The sequence below is a fragment of the Paroedura picta genome, chromosome 13 (genome assembly GCF_049243985.1).
Source record: "Paroedura picta isolate Pp20150507F chromosome 13, Ppicta_v3.0, whole genome shotgun sequence".
In the NCBI taxonomy this organism is placed as follows: Eukaryota; Metazoa; Chordata; class Lepidosauria; order Squamata; family Gekkonidae; genus Paroedura; species Paroedura picta.
In genome coordinates, this window is record NC_135381.1 from 12655769 (window position 1) to 12672614 (window position 16846).

Below are 16846 nucleotides of genomic sequence, written 5' to 3' on the forward strand. Positions count from 1 at the left end.
AAGAAGGAAAGCCACCATCAAGGTTACATACGGGATTTCTTGACTGTACGAAATAAACAGCTTGTGGTGTTTTCAAGTTCCGCTTCCCTTCCCAGACACTAGGATAGGCCCCTGGGAACCTCTTCCAACCCCTTTGGTAAAGGTAAAGGTATCCCCTGTGCAAGCACCGGGTCATGTCTGACCCTTGGGGTGACGCCCTCCAGCGTTTTTATGGCAGACTCAATATAGGGTGGCCTTGCCAGGGCCTTCCCCAGTCATTACTGTTTTACCTCCCAGCAGCAAGCTGGGTACTCATTTTACCGACCACGGAAGGATGGAAGGCTGAGACAATCCTGAGCTGGCTGGTGGGATCGAACTCCCAGCCTCATGGGCAGAGCTTCAGACAGCATGTCTGTGCCACAAGAGTCCCCTAGTATTGCCCAAATCTTAAGGATCTCACTCCCCACCCCCAGTATGAATGGCTTTTTTTCAGCACAAGCAAAAAAAGCCAAACAAATATTCAATCCCACCCTCCTGCTGAACTGTGGAAGAGGTTTCTACTTCTTCTCACTCCTGGGTATACCAAGACATAGGTAAATGTGAGTTAGAGCAGGTGTCATAGGGTGAAACTCTGTTTTATGGGAACAGAATGAACACACTCCCTGACAAAGCAAAGTTCAGTTCTATGACTATTTTGACAAGGAAGTGAAGCTAATCGCTGTGCCTCCACGAGAGATGTGGACATAGGAGGTGGGGGGACTGGTACATGGCTCCAAACAGGCCTAAGCCTTATCAAACACGGCTTGAGATTTAAGAGGAAGAAAACTGGACTGTCAGCACGGCTACGTCCAACACTCATGTGGGAATTCCAATCTCCAGTTTGCATTTACTTCCAAAGTGCATGTCTTTACAGGAAGATACAGGCTTATTTGATTTCTATCATGTCTCATGGCCTGAAAGGCTCCCCAAATACAGATTACATGGCATGGTAAGTTTAGGGGAACTTTCCATCTCTTCTGACTTAGGAATGCTCTGAGGAGGCATCTCACCAAAACTCTACATCTCAAAATGTTCTTCTGGTTTTCCTCCTCCCCTTTCATCTAGTCCCACTCCCAGTTGCTGGCAGCCAGATGGTCATTTTCCAAGCTGTGTGCTCTTTACTCCCTTTCCCTGGGACAGTTCGCCTTTTCTCTGTCCCAAGGCAGAGGGAGAAGTCGGTTGCAGCATCCTTAGCTCAGCTTTTGTATGGAGCTACAGCAAATTAAGGTGCTGGAGAACTTCATCCTGAACTAACAAGTGGGCAAGTGCTGCTCTTTCGGACCACACACACTAAATGCAGCTCTGTAGCACAGCTCTGCACCTACCAGGCCATCAAGTCTGGACTTGGAAGCTTCCATCGCTTGGAGTAACCCTTTAATACTAGAATGAGCAACACAGCCAAGCTACAGAGCCCATAACATGGAGACTTTATAATAGCATTAAAGGGCTTATGCACTAGAGCAGGGGTAGCCAGACTGTGGCTCTTCAGATTATTAATTAATTAATTAGCTTAATATCCCAGTGCTCCCGGTAGACCATCTCATCGTAGGTTACAAGATAAAAACCCCACATAAAAACATATGATACATTAACCCCGTTAAAATTATCCCCCGCGGCAACAATATCCAACCCCTACAGCCACTGGGCTGCCTTCCGGTGTCCAGAGGGGGCTCCAAGTGCTGCTTGAGCTGCAGAGGTGAACCCAGCCCAATCTTTCTTAGTCTCCCTATTCAACACTTGCTGTAGGCTCAAGTCCCAACCAAGGAGGTAGACTGCTTCACCCAAGGAAATAGACTTACAAGAGGAACCAGAGCCAATCTAGGGTAGTGGTCGGAGATTCAGACTAGGACCTGATAGATCTTCCACTCTGCCATGGAAGCTTGTTGGGTAATCTTGTAACCCAACATTGACACATTGGGTGGCCATTAACGTTTGAGATTTGGCCCAAACACCTGCTGTAGGCTCAAGTCCCAACCAAGGAGATTTACAAGAGGAACCAGAGCCAATCTAGAGTAGTGGTTGGAGATTCAGACTAGGGTAGGTAATCTTGTAACCCAACAAGTCCCAACCAAGGAGCCCAATCTTTCTCAGTCTCCCTATTCAACACCTGCTGTAGGCTCAAGTCCCAACCAAGGAGGCAGACTGCTTCACCCAAGGAGATAGACTTACAAGAGGAACCAGAACTAATCTAGGGTAGTGGTTAGAGATTCAGACTAGGACCTGAGACTTTCCACTCTGTCAAGGAAGCTCGTTGGGTAATCTTGTAACCCAACATTGACACATTGGGTGGCCATTAATGTTTGAGATTTGGCCCAAACACCTACTGAAGGCTCAAGTCCCAACAAAAGACTAGAGGGAGATAATGTCTAGTCATACAAAGCTCGTGATGAGCCACCAGTGCTTTGCAAACCTCTCCATTCCCAATGCGGCCATCGGTGTCGTGGAGGAAGAGGTAGGGAGATTTTTAATGCAATAACAAGTCTCGTGTCTTGTGCTACAAAGAGGATGATAAGCTGGAGAATTCTGGCCTGAAGCTTTCAGCCACATGTTGGCCTAATATCCAGTTCCAGCCTCAGACACTTGTCGGAAGATGTATCTAGTTTTCTATGCCCTGAGACATGAAACTAAAGCCCTATTTTTTATTTCTGACAAGGCTGCCTTAGCCTCAGTATCTTGTTACCATTTAATATTAATATAATCTCTACACTAACTGCATTCTAGAATGACATAACCTTGCTGGGCCAGGTTCTCCCTTATATATTAATTTTGTGTCTCCGTGTTCTCTGTGAAATCTGGTGAGCTACACTTCCTTTCAAGAAAAATTGGCTAACTTTCATCTTCCAGATATACCATATTTGTAAAAGTCATACCCTGCTATCTTTGGAGAAGTTTTCCTACTGTTAAAGTTGTATATAAGTGAAGCTTTAGGTGTAACGATTCCTACCCTAGCAATGCTATTCCAGAGGGTTTATTTATATAATTTTTGATGAAGCATTTTTTTGAAAGTCCTTCTCCATCAATGCACAGAAAGATTACACCAAAGATAGAGAACATTATCCTCTTACCTATGTATCTTACAGTGAGAATGCAGGTAGGCCAGCCCCTGCAAGGCACCATGGGTAATGGCAGCAATCTCCACTTCCTGAAGTGGCTTCTTGTGAACTGAATAGGAAAAGAATACAAAAGGATTTGTCTAAAGTTTTTGTATTGCTCGTGTTTTATGCACTTGGGAGTCAACTGTTTTTCATGAACCGCTGTACCAACGGATGGAAACTCTCTTCTAAGTGAAAGACTGAGCAGACTACACAAATGGGCCAAGCAGGTCTTGAACTCTCAAATAGTGGAAGAAGTTCCATGCGGCCCCTTGTTGCTATTTGTGCATATCTTTTGGTTAAATCAGAGTTGCTTATTGCCACTGCAGGTGACTTAAGAATGAATTACTAGTTCTTTTATTGAATTGAATAAGACAAACCTAATACAACCCTTTGGGCTTCACAGGGGTGGGGAGAGGGGCAGTGGGGAGAACAGTATTACTGCTTTCCAGACATTTTGATGGGTGTTATTTACAGTTCAAAATTATGAGCTTTACATAAATTAATAATTGAGCACCATCAATGGTCAAGCTAGCACAAGCAAAAATAAATGTAAAAATGTAAAAATCCATGGAGCTGTGCGGAGGAGTACTGAGTAGAGAAAGGATCAAGGGTGCCTCCTCATCTACACATTTGTCCAAATGGTACATAGGGAATGTTATACCTGTACCAACATTCTGTTGACCTGATTTCGCATGTAAACACCCTGCTTTAAAGTTATAAAGATTCAGAAAATTTCACTCCAGATCTCCGGCATGAAGCATAGTTGAACTCAAAGGTACAGGAAACTCTTGAATGGATGCTTCTTTACTATGCTGCCCCCACCCTGAGAAAGACATTGATGAACATCTATCTAATCTGACATCACCCTGGACCAGCCTTTCTCGACTTTTTTACCATTGAGAACCCCCTGAAACATTCTTCAGGCATCAAGAAATCCCAGAAGTAGAGCAAACGTGCAGAATATGGTTGGGAGGCAGAGCTGTGGACACGTCCCCTGGGGCCCCTCCCCCCTTCAGGCCCTTCATTGGCCATGGGGGGGCAACATGACCATATATGGTCATGTCACCTCATAAATGTTTAACAGAATTTAAAAATATGTAACAAATTAACTAATTCCCACCAATTGAGAAAGCCCTTCCAGGTCTGTCCAGAAACCCCAGGGTTTAAGTCTTGGCCAGAAAACGGAAAACGTTCTTCAACAGAAGAATGGCTGATAAAACTGGCTGATTTTGCCAAGATGGCTAAATTGACACTAAGAGTTAACGGGAAAATGGAAGAAGTCTTCCAAGAACAATGGGGTCCTTATCTGAACTGTCTAAGAAGATAAAATATATTGAGATAGGAAGGGGTTTCTAACATAATATGTCTAGAGTGTAAACTATATAACTTTCATTAATGTGTTTATATGTATTAATTTTATTTCGATCTTTAGTGAAATATAAAAATTTTACATAAAAAAAGAGAAAAGAAACCCCAGGGTTTCACAAAACCCTGGTTGAGAAATTCTGCTCCGGACCATCTTTTTTCTCTCCCTGGTCAAGTAATCTCTATTATGAGAAGTGAAAATGCTGGTCAAGAAAAGGTCCTAGGCTGGTGGGCAGCAACTGGTGCCTTCCCCCACCGTGCATGAACTGCCCGCTTGAGGACCACAATGGAACTGTGAGTGTGCAGCATTTGTGGCGGTGGAATTTAACAGCAAGCCACTGGCAGGACGAGACACGATGCCTCAATCCTCCCTTGCCACCCATCATCATTCGTTTTGAATCAGGAATCTAGCAGCACAGAAAAGAGACAGCAGGTCATGAGTATAAAGACTCAAGATCGTTGCCCCAGAATACCACAGCTGCACGCCAGCTTGCCATTTCACTCATGGGAGTCTTGGTAAGGCACAGGTTGGCCAGACATTAGGTACACCACGATGGGGGGAAACCATTCCAAGACCAAACAGAAAAGGATCAGACCCCAGTTAAACAACACGGCCACTTACCTGTCAAAGGGGAGGGTGTGCCAAACTCCATATACCTCCCACACAATGTTTAAAATGTAGGTGGGATTATAGTTCGGGGCTTACCTTCTAACAAATCAGAAGCAGATCCTAAACAGTACTCCATCACTAACTAGAAGAGATAAATAAATGCAACCATTAAGAAGTAGAAATAGCATGTACATGCAACTCCTCCCACCCCAAACGAGCAGCAATTCACATGAAAGGTCTACAGCAACTCCTTCTTGCTCGATTCCACAAAGACTCGTGGATTTACACGTCTCTCAGAGAGGCATCACATTTGATACTGTAGTTTAGTTTGCTGGAACCACACTGATAAAACATCACCGTCCCGTTCAGAAGCGTGAAAAGTGAAAACACGTCTTTAAACACTGAGATATGTATCATGAGTACGTCCTCTGCATGTTTAAAAATCTGAACTTTATGCTGTGCACAGCTAGTGTGTGTCCACCGTGCCAATTGTGCAGCGTTCACTTTTAGAGGCCCCTTCTCAGCTTTTCTTTCCTTCCTTGATTTTTGCAAACATCTGCAGAGATAATACGTGTGGCAGCCTAACCATGTACGACAATCTGAAGGGGAAGAGATCCGAGCTGACACTGAAAATCAACAGAATTACATGCAAAATGGAATAGAAGGGAATAGTAAAGGAATAATGCTGCAGATGACAGCCTAAGAAACAAGCATTCTTGGCTTTAGGATGGAAAAATCTCTAATACCAACCTGCTGATTAAACATAGATAAAGTTCCAGTAGTCTGACAGTAGACCCCAGTCCCAGAAATTTAGATATTAAAGATGGTGGTTTACAGCCTTTAAAAATAAGCACTAGCATGAAATAGTGTGCACCTTGTCTGTGACCCAAGACTTCCTCAAAAACAGCCTATTACTCAAACATCCACTGCAGGTCAAACTTACCCAGGCAGTATGCTCCTTCAAGTAACAGCCCTTATACTCTATGGTGTTGGGGTGCTTCAGCTGTTGTAGAAATCTGACTTCCTTTATGATATCCTGCCATTTCTGTTTAAAAGAAAGGGAAAGAGATTTGATCAAACTTTACATTTTCCAGAAAAACCACACTGCTACAAATCTGTTTCTGGACAGGACCGGCAACACTGCAATTTCTTTGGAATGTTACATCTGGCTGGAATCTGGATTTCAGGGAATCTTAGCTACTCAGCACAAAACGCATGAAGCTGCCCCATACAGATCACAGCTCTATCAAGGTTCGTATTCTCTGCTCTGACTGGGAGCATCTCTCATTGGTCTCAGGTGGAGATCTTTCTAATCATTATTTAGGACCTTCTGCATGCAAAGTAGAGACTCTACCACTGTGCTACAGAAGATACAATGCTAAACTTGATAGTCCTCTTGTGTAACTAGTTAAAGCCACTTTAAAGTGGGAAGATCCTCTGCAATCCAGATCTTGACCGGACAGCGCAGAAAACTGAGAAGGATACGAAAATTCACGGTGATCTTTGCTGAAAAAAAACAGAGACCCAAAGGAATCTTCTGCAAGAAGAATCGTTATCACAGGGCAGTGAGAATGATGTACGATACTGCAATAAAATTAATGTTAATTATATACAATGGATAATCGCAGGGTAAAGAATATCTGAGTAACATTATATGCGTTGTGTAATTTTTCTGACCGGTTTTCTTGTAACATGCTTCGGAGTTATTACTAATCCAGATTTATGGTCAGGAAAGAAAAGGAGAGAGGCCAACGTACGGAACATTTCAGGACATGTGGTGCTGCTTGGCCTGTTAGTTTTGATGAGTCAGATAACAGAAATGTGGCTATTTGATAGCAACAGCAACATAACACAAAGCGCCAAGGGAAAATTAGTTATGAAAGAAGTATCTAATGGAGGCTGCATTCATGTCCTGGAATGCTCTCAATCATTCCCACTGCTATAGGGGCAGGCTCAACCCCAGAATACAAGAATCACCATAGCTGTTGTGCACAGATCAGTTCTGGTAGATGGAGAAACTTCACACCCTCTCCTTACATAGTGTGTATAAGGAGTATTTGTGACATCAGAGATTTGAGTACGCTTATTAATTAATTAATTAATTAAATAATTAATTATATTTATATGCCGCCCTCCCTGAGGGCTCAGGGCGGTTTACAGAAAACAGGAAAAGATACAATTAACATATGGTAACAGGTAGCAGCAACAGTAATAATATTATAACAATAATAACTTAGAAGAAGAAGAAGAAGAAGAAGAAGAAGAAGAAAAAGAAGAAGAAGAAGAAGAAGAAGAAGAAGAAGAAGAAGAAGAAGAAGAGTTGGTTCTTATATGCCGCTTTTCCCTACCCGAAGGAGGCTCAAAGCGGCTTACAGTCGCCTTCCCATTCCTCTCCCCACAACAGACACCCTGTGGGGTGGGTGAGGCTGAGAGAGCCCTGATATCACTGCCCGGTCAGAACAGTTTTATCAGTGCCGCGGCGAGCCCAAGGTCACCCAGCTGGTTGCATGTGGGGGAGTGCAGAATCGAACCCGGCATGCCAGATTAGAAGTCCGCACTCCTAACCACTACACCAAACTTAACAAGATCATAATAATAACATTATAAAATAGAAATTGTGAGAGCCTCAGCTCAATTCTTACTGGGCCCAGTGGATCCAGTGATGACAGAGCACCAAGAAATAATTTGGGGGGGGATTATTCTATAGAAGCCAAACAGAATAAGAATTATGAAGGCTCGATTTTACATAGTGATAGAATTTACATATGTGGGTCTCAAAAGATACCTTGCTTAATATTTCATACAGAATCTGAAAGCCACGCTAGTCTCACAAACAGCTTACTGCCCCCCACCCCCACTTCCCTCTTAAACTAACACCATTCCATTTTTATATTGAAGCGTCACTAATGCAGAACTGAAGGACTCACGGCTACAGGTTGGGCTGCAGAGTTTAAGTATAGCTATTTTCAGGGTGGTTCTCTTCCCCTCTTACCTCGTTTGTTTGCTTCCCACTGTAGGACATCTTCTTGATTGCCACCACCTCGTTAGTGCGAGCATTGGTGGCCTGGAAAAGGGAAAGAGGCAAGGAGAATGAGAAGACGCAAAAAAATTAAACATGCTTTCGGCTTAAACACCATTGGAGTCCGTGGACAGCTGGAGGACCACAGGTTGACTACCCCTGCTCTAATGGACATAGACACTGCCTCATGAGCATTCATGATAGCAAAATCTGCCCTTCTATCCATGCAATCTCTGATGCTACCTTCCCCATGGTCAGAAAGCAGCCCTGATGTTTGTGGAGCCATCACTGGGCCATCAGGTTTGGAAAAACTCCTCTGCATAATCTGAACGTTTATACATCGTCTTGATGAAGACTGCGAATTGCCAGTTTGACATGGGTTTAACCCATTCTGCTTTGATCTTCTTCCCCCAAAAATTCAGGCATTGGGAACATCTTCTGTGCTACATCCTCTTGAGCAGGGGTAGTCAACCTGTGGTCCTCCAGATGTCCATGGACTACAATTCCCATGAGCAAACGCTGGCAGGGGCTCATGGGAATTGTAGTCCATGGACATCTGGAGGACCACAGGTTGACTACCCCTAATCTTGAGGAAAGAATTCCTCTCTGAATCCACGTTTCCCTCTTTTATCTGGTGTTAAGACCTCTGCAGCTTCAGGCTGTTTTAAGCTCAAGACTGCTAGGCATTTTTGTAACAGATACCGAAAATACTCAGCTTTGGAAAAAAAATGCTGTGATTGTGATTTCTTCCATTTTTTTCTTCGTCAGTCAAAAACTCCCCCTCTTCCCTGGCATTTGATTCATTATCAGAGGAGTCCATTATTAGAGGGGTATTCCTTCCTCTCTGGCCGCTTTAGTGGGCCAGGTTGCCCTAGGATCCCTAATTTGATTTGTCTGGGAAGGGGGCTTGGAAGGCATGGCGTAGACCTGATCAACCCCCTTCTGCTGGCAAAATGAAGCAATCTCCTCCCTCATTAAAATCAGAGTCCAGGAGCACCTTTAAGACCAACAAAGATTTATTAAAGGCATGAGCTTTCGAGTGCAAGCACTCTTCCTCAGACTTGCAGGAAGGAGAAGAATTTTGTTCCTGCCTCCTTAGCAGCCAGCAAGAACTGTCCGACACAGATGTCCTCCTGCTCAGAGGGAGAAGCTATCTGTAGGCTAGATCAGTTGTCCCTAACTACCATAGTGACCTCTTCACCTTTGATTCCAGTAATTCTTTAAATATCAGTTGAGTAAACCTTTTCCTTGATGAGTTCTAACCAGCCTCCACATCTGAATGCCAACGGCCTCTCAAAAGATGAAGACACGCCCAACTCCCTGTCCATCCTGAGCATCCTTTGGAAATATTATAAGATTTTTTAAAATTTAGGGGTAATCTCTGAAAACTGGGATTATTGTGGCGGGTTAGGTCGGGGCTGGAACGGAAAGGATATGTAATCTGCCAGGACCTTGGCCATTTCTCTTTTAAAACTAACAGACTAAGCAGTCATGCCAGAATTTTCTTGGATGCTTTGCGTTGAGCAGGGGGTTGGACTAGATGGCCTGTATGGCCCCTTCCAACTCTATGATTCTGTGAATTACAGGGGCAAATGAAACCTTACTGGCTTCTTGAACCACCTGCTAACTGTCAGCAAACTGCAGGTACTTTATTCTACCAGATGCAAAGGGAACATCCAAGCATGAAAAGCAGCAGGCCAGCAGTTGCTTCCACGGTGACACGCAGAAAAAGATCTGGCTGCCAGAAGATCCATACCACTTTACACATTGGGCGTTGAACGTGTTTTATGTACTCTTAACTGGATTTAAATAGGAATGTTAACAGGAACGAAAAACAATATCTGTTCCAACGCTTTGCCAAAGGGCAAGCTAGACATTTTTTTTTAATTGAACCTTCGGCAATTAACAGCTCCGTGACCAAAAACTGTTGCTCAGGGCCTCAAGTAATTGCCTGTTTTAGTCTTATTTTACTAATCAAGATGAAGGCTTATTTGGAAACCTCCTGAAGCACCTCCTATCACGCAAATAATATCACCATGATTTCCCCTATACACCTTGATTGCTTAAAACAAACTATGCCTAGTTCTGGAAGCTACAGAAGATGTGGCAACAGACCGTCCGGTGGCATCGCTTTGACCGGGAAGTGGATGCCTCTCTGCAGATAACTCTTCCGTGGTGGCGTCTGTGGAGCTTTAAATGATTAAAGCAGCGGGGCTTTCTGCTTTCCTTGAAGGACTAATCTTCAGACAGAAACATCTTACAGTTAAATAACAGGCTCGTCAGACAAGCTGTAAGTAATGCTGCGCGGCAGGCAGCTTTAAGTGGCACGGCCTCTTTTTCAAGGAATACGAAGCCTTTTTTATTTTTTTATTTTTGCAAAGCAGAGGAACTAATAAGTTCAACCTACTTCATTTGTAAAACTGGGTCACCTCATTCAGAGGGTGCACAAGCAACCATCTTTTGTGACTCAAGGCATCCAAAACAAGAACCTGCTCCTAGAAATCACCCTCTCCTAAAAAAAACAGATATTTCCTTTATTTTATTTTTCACGAATTTAACATGGAGAGAAAAGGATATTCTTCAGTTCAAACTGAGACTATGGGGGCAGCCTGTCCTTGGGGGCAGCCTGCTTTTTTCCCCCAGCCTCCCCTCCCAGTTGCCATTTGAGAATATCATAGATAAAAATACGCTGGATCGAACAAATTGCACAAAAACTGGCAGAGCAGCATAGCAAAAGGAACCTGGAGCATAGAATCCATTTTAAGGCTCAGCTTTTGAATATTTGGCAACTTCTCAATTATAAAGGTTTGGGTCGCTCCCTACTGCTGACTCAGTAGCTGAGCTCATCTTGGGCAGCTGTGTCACAGCTGTGCACCCTCTGCTTGGCCAGACTCTCTTCTGTTTCTCAGCTTGGCAATCTCCTTCTTTGGAAGTGTTGAAGCAGAGGCTAGATAGCCATCTGGCCGAAATGCTGATTCAGTGAACTTAGGTAGATTGTGAGGGGGTGGGGAGGAGGGATTGTGTCAGTGCTTGGCTCCTGTGGCCCTTTCTTGCTTTGGGAACAGGAGGTGAATTTCTCCCAGGTCAGACTGGCCAGGGATTCTGGTTTTGGGGGGGGCAGTTGTGAGTTTCCTGCATTTTGTGGGGGGTTGGACTAGATGACCCTGGAGATCCCTTCCAACTCTATAAGATTCCCCTACGGTCACACAAACAGCAAGTCCTCACCTTCCTTTGGAAACCAAAACTGGGCAACATCTCTTCTGCAAAGCAAAGCGCCTATCCCGGCTTTCGTTCCCAACTAGTTGCAGGGTATGCTTCAGAAAAACAGAGGTAGTACCACCTTCAGTTCTGCTGAGAGTCCTCTGGAAAGCTGCTGGTTGCTGCCTGAAGCGGCAACAACCCCAATGGCATGCCCAGAAGCTGGAACACTTATCATTCCTGGCCTTGTTCCCCAAGCACAATGCAGCAAGCTTAGATTGCTAACCTCCTAGTAGAGCCTGGATTTCTCCAGGAATTACAACAGCTGCCCAGGGTACAGAGAAAGGGTACAAAGTGGCATCTTTGTAAGGTGGATTCTATGACATTACATACCTGCTGATCTCCCTCTCCTCCCCAAATCGTGCCCTCCCAGGCTCCACCTCCAAACTCCCAAGAATTTCACAGCTCAGAATTGGCAACTCTACTGGGCAACTGGCAGATGCCCCATAAGGTTTTGGGCTTCCCAAACGTTTGCACTTCGTGAGAGTTCAGGAAGCCCTAATGGCCATGTGTGGCTTGCCATGCTGTTTTTAAAGATGCCTGGGAAATGATAAAAAGATTATTAGGTACTGTAGCTCAGGGCTGGAGCTACGTATCTATGTCAGTAAACAAAGCTAGCAAAAGATCACACACATTCCTTCTATGAATAAGGGCTGCCACATTAGGATAGTGGGGAGAAGAAAGGATGGGTACAAAGAGTTTCGATAGATGCTAGCGCATCAATACACATCAGTATGCAGTCGTCCCCCCCCCCTTTTTAAAATCCAATCAGGAATAGAAAGCAAAACTACTTACAAAATAAACGGCTCCAAAGCTTCCATGTCCAATTTCGTGCAAGCCCACAAATAGTTCCTGAGGGTCATCTTTGTAGAACAGGTCAGCTATCTCTGGGTCCTTGGGCACCCCTTTGCGCATGTTGAATGGGATTAGGACTCAGCTCCCACCACAAATTCTCTGCCAGTTTCTTCCTTCATTGACAATGCAGTTTTGCAGGTAGTAAATCAGAACCTTAAAAAGAGATATTTGTCATTTACTCAGTTTGCTCTAATTCACATTCCTTTTATAACAAGCTTCAAATAAACTACTTTTTTGGGGGGGAGGAATGACTCTTCCGTGTTTACCTTTCACCAACAGTATTTCATTATTACTCATTATTACCCTTGTGGCCTCTGCTAGCTATCTGAAGGTTACATATTTGGGAAAGTACAGTGATTAATAAATAGCTATTTTAAAGTTTCACAAGTCACTTTCTCAAAAGCCACAACATTCTCCTGTCAATGGCTTAAAAATACATTTTCCGACAGAAGCCATTCTCCTTCATTGACTGTTACCATCTATTTTAAAGCCAGCACCACCTGGGAAACAAGGACTCCAAGGCGACTGGACACCACCTACACAGGCTTACAAAGCTCAAGAATAATGTCAGAGACTGAAACATTACTGAAAAGTTTCCTTATTTTATAACTGAAGCTCCCTTTGTTTTATTGAACTTTACCACACATTGATTAAATTGTGCAGGGTTGTCAGGGGCCAATTAGAACTCTTGCAAGCTATTACAGGAATCTGAAGGTATCTTCTATCAATATGTTCAAGGACAGGAAAACTTAACTCTGTGGGGCTAGGACATAGTTGTGGGGCTAGGACATGGTTACATGATACAGAGATTAAAAGTCTTTTATCCAAAACGGAGTCCTGGGGCATGGGAGGCAAAGTCCACGATGCCCAAGTGGGTCTGATTGTAGGAAACAAAGAAACAGGAACCCACCTTATCACAACAAGCTTCAAAAGGAAACTAAACCAATCTCAGATAGCAATCTGAATTCCCCAGGCAGTGGGGTCCCACCCTTTATCTCATTAAAAGGCATCCATGCAGCTTTGCAGGAAGTGAACTCATCAATATCCTGGTGGGCAGCCGTGTTAGTCTGAAGTCTTGCACTGTGTTTGACAAAGTGCGTACGCATACAAAAGCTTATACCATGGATAAAACCTTGTTGGCCTTAAAGGCACCACTGGACTCAAACTTAGTTCATCAGTAAGGCTGTAAGGCTGACTCTAAGAGGGAAGGGACCTCCTACTCATTTGGATAAAACTTCCAGGCCTGTCAAGAAACCCCTGGTTTTCACAAAACCCTGGTTGAGAAATCCACCTTAAGAGCCTGGATTTCCCCAGACTACAACGGTCAGTTTCACCTGAATGAAATGGCAGCTTCAGAAGGAATTACATCCTTGCTCTACTCCCTCCCCTTCCCAAACTCTGCCTTCTATAGGCACAAGCACCATATGTCTAGGAATGTCCTATGATGGAATAAGCAACAATATTAATATTTGAATCAAAGGCCAGAATGAATTCCTAATACAGAACTCTTTCGCTGGCCTGACCTGAGGAACAACTACGGTTTGGGAGCAGGTAAAGAACTGTTTAGACTGTTTTTGCCAGAAAAGTTTTGAGCCAGCATGAATGGCAGAGGCAATGCTGGTAAAAACTGAAGTGATCTCTCAGACTTGGTTTAATACACACATACCATATAGTACCTAGAGGGTAACCGGAGGGACTTAGTACTGCAGTAAGGGTTAGGCTAGGAAAGTGCTATTTTACATACCTGAGCAAAGGCTGCATGAACCATACTCTGTGGCTCAGATCTATTCCAGCAAAAGCATCAGATTTCCTTTTCTGGTGTCTCCCCAGCACTACACAATCTTGTCTTCTGACCTGAACAGAGAAAGCAGTGGTAATTAGAAGTGATAATATACTATACCCAAAGTAGCTACTGGTCTCTGTGATATATGGAATACATGAAGCAGATAAAGGTCCCTTCTATCACTGAATCAACAGTTATTTTATACCAACTCTTGTGCCCCCAAATAGAAACATTAATTAGAAGCTTACAGCTGACAAAACCAGGGATGGGCTCTTCCATTTAGCCACCAATTCTGCACACACCTGTCTCTCCATATTACCATCATAACATATTACCATCATTTGAAACAAAAATGATTCTTAACCCAACTTACAGCCATTCCCTACTCAACATGCCGTGTTTTCTTCTCTGACACCCCGCTGGGAGCCAGAGAACAGTTCAATAGTCAGAGGCTGAACCAAGGGCTGTCTTGTACATTATAGAATTGGTGAAAATGAAAATTAATAGCCATCCACACAACAGCCTTGTGGGGTAGACTGAGATAGAGCGTTCGTCTCTCCGGAGCCGCGATATGGGCATGGTGGGACAAGAGGCAGAACTGAACTGAGAAACCCCGGGAAAAAAAACAACAATTTATATACAATCATGAACGATAGATCTTCACGCCATTGGGCAGTTCGGTTGAGAACCACTGAACTAGGGACTGAGTTTGAGGTTAAACTATTATTAGAACAGAAAAGATACCTTAATCAGCAAGTCTGATATTTACACGGATCACAAAAACAGATTGCTGCGAAACTATGACATTAAGTTTCGAAAACTACCGTGAATTATTACAATTCTTAACTATGTTAAAGATTTCTAGGAATGTGAATTCACTGAACGTGGCTCTACCTTGCAGGGCTGTTAACAAGGATTACGAAGCTAGTGAACGCCCCGGGATCACTCTTAAAGCGATATAAACACAAGATGTTACTCTTAAGGCCATCTAACATCCTAGTGTTTTCAACAGAGCCGATTTAAAAATTAAAATATCTTTTCAGACATTATTGATTAGGTATCAGTGTGAAAGATTGCTGTCTGACTTCTGCCATTTACTGGCTCCTAATAAGCCGGAGCATCTGTTCCTGTGCGCAGCCTATCCCATGCCAAAGCGTGCTGCGGTTGCGCGTCTATTGCAGAACAATCGTTTGAAGGCTGCAAAGCATCTGACAGCATGACTCAGGATGCAGCCAGATGGCAGCTGCCCACGTCCCTGGTTCAGTGCTTATAACATACGACTGAGGATGCTGGAAATATCCCAGGACCACCCAACCCCATCCCCCAGCATAGCCCTAGCATTCACTGTAACCTGCCAGTCAAATACACTGCACAGTTTACACTGGTGTTGTTCAGTCACATGGATCAGTATGGCTGGGGAGCGGGGGGTGCATATCTGTATGAAAAGGAGAACAAAAACAGCATCTTGACCCATTTAGGATAACTGGTCATGAGCATCTTTTTTCTGTGCCCTGAAACTGCAGCACAAAATCCACACGGCAATTTGCAATAATTTTGTTTTAAGCTCAGGTGGATATTCTGTGGCTCCCAGGTGGAAAAATCTGGTACAAAATGTACCTGTTACTTTACCATCGAGGAAACATGTCCCTAAAAATGTTAAACCTCCCAAAATGTTGAAACCATGAATCGCTCCTGACATTTTTTGGAAAATTTGAAATGTATGCAAGAGTCACCAAATACTATATGCAACCTAAACTTGTTTTATTTTTTACTAGATTTCATACTGTTTTCTACAAGAAACAGTACAACTATAAGCAACATTTGACAGAAAAGTTGCAAGCTCCTGCAGCTTATGCTACGATCACGCATCCTCAATTTTTGGAACCTGACAGGTATTAAAAATAAAAGCAGAAGGTGGAAAAATTCTGCAGGAAACGGCAGAAATTTTCTTACAGAGTCACAACCGGTAGGAGTACCAGCATGTCTGGATTTCATGCTAAACTTTCAAACATGGAAAACACAACTCTAATGATGTATTATTATTCACAATATAGCACATTAATTGTCGCCATAACGACTAAGATTTAAATAACTAATGTGGAAAATGCATGTTTCTAGTATAAGGTGTTGTTGTTGTTTTGTGCTTTCTTTACTGAAAAAACTGACAAAGCCCACAGACTTTTTCATGCTATACATTTGGAATGAATGGAATGTTTCATATTAAAAGGTTGTACTCAGATATTTTATAGGAGGATTTTTCCCCCAATGGTGGCAGTAGAAACAGCCTTCAAGTCAAAACCCAACTTGTCATGACCCAGTAAGATTTTCAAGGCAAGAGACAAACAGAAGTGGCTTCCTCTCTATGATAGTATTAATTTGTCCCTGACAAGAGACTGAAAAAGGCAGTGGTGAAGTCTTTATTGAAAAAACAAGAGCTGAATTCCACCAACCCAGCCTCACATTTAGCATTTTTTAGGTAAGGTTACTGAATTGGTGGTGGCACAACTGCAGGGGTTCTTGGAGGAAACTTCTGGACTTGACCCTTTCCAGTCCAGTTTCTGACCTGGCCATGGGGTAGAGATGGCTTTAGTCGCTCTTGATGGCCCAGGGCCTGGTCTGGGCCTTTTAGGATCGTTTGCTTGGTGTGCAGTACCCAAATAGAATGACCACTAGACTGCAAAACCTTTTATGATTTTATTCAACTGCAGAAGAACAAAATGACACAGGTGGGTCGGTCCCGAAAGAGCCTGTGTGCAGAACAAAGGATTGCATGAGACTTTATAATATTCCATTGAAGGCAGGGAAAGATTTTGCTTTTTGGGTCAAACCAATAACCATGGGCC

General features: G+C 43.5%; 1 protein-coding gene across 5 annotated transcripts in view; it reads right to left on the reverse strand.

Annotated features, from left to right (window-relative positions):
- The window catches only part of TAOK3 (TAO kinase 3), a 116546-nt gene that overhangs the window by 65142 nt on the left and 34558 nt on the right, over positions 1-16846 (reverse strand). For all 5 annotated transcript variants that reach the window (XM_077307284.1, XM_077307286.1, XM_077307281.1 and 2 more), the window contains exons 2-7: positions 13965-14074; positions 12161-12373; positions 8081-8152; positions 6032-6133; positions 5185-5230; positions 3084-3180 (exon numbers count right to left, since the gene is read on the reverse strand). In XM_077307284.1, the coding sequence (XP_077163399.1) occupies positions 3084-3180; positions 5185-5230; positions 6032-6133; positions 8081-8152; positions 12161-12280 (437 nt within the window). In that variant the 5' untranslated portion in view covers positions 12281-12373; positions 13965-14074. The remainder of the gene's footprint in view (positions 1-3083; positions 3181-5184; positions 5231-6031; positions 6134-8080; positions 8153-12160; positions 12374-13964; positions 14075-16846) is intronic.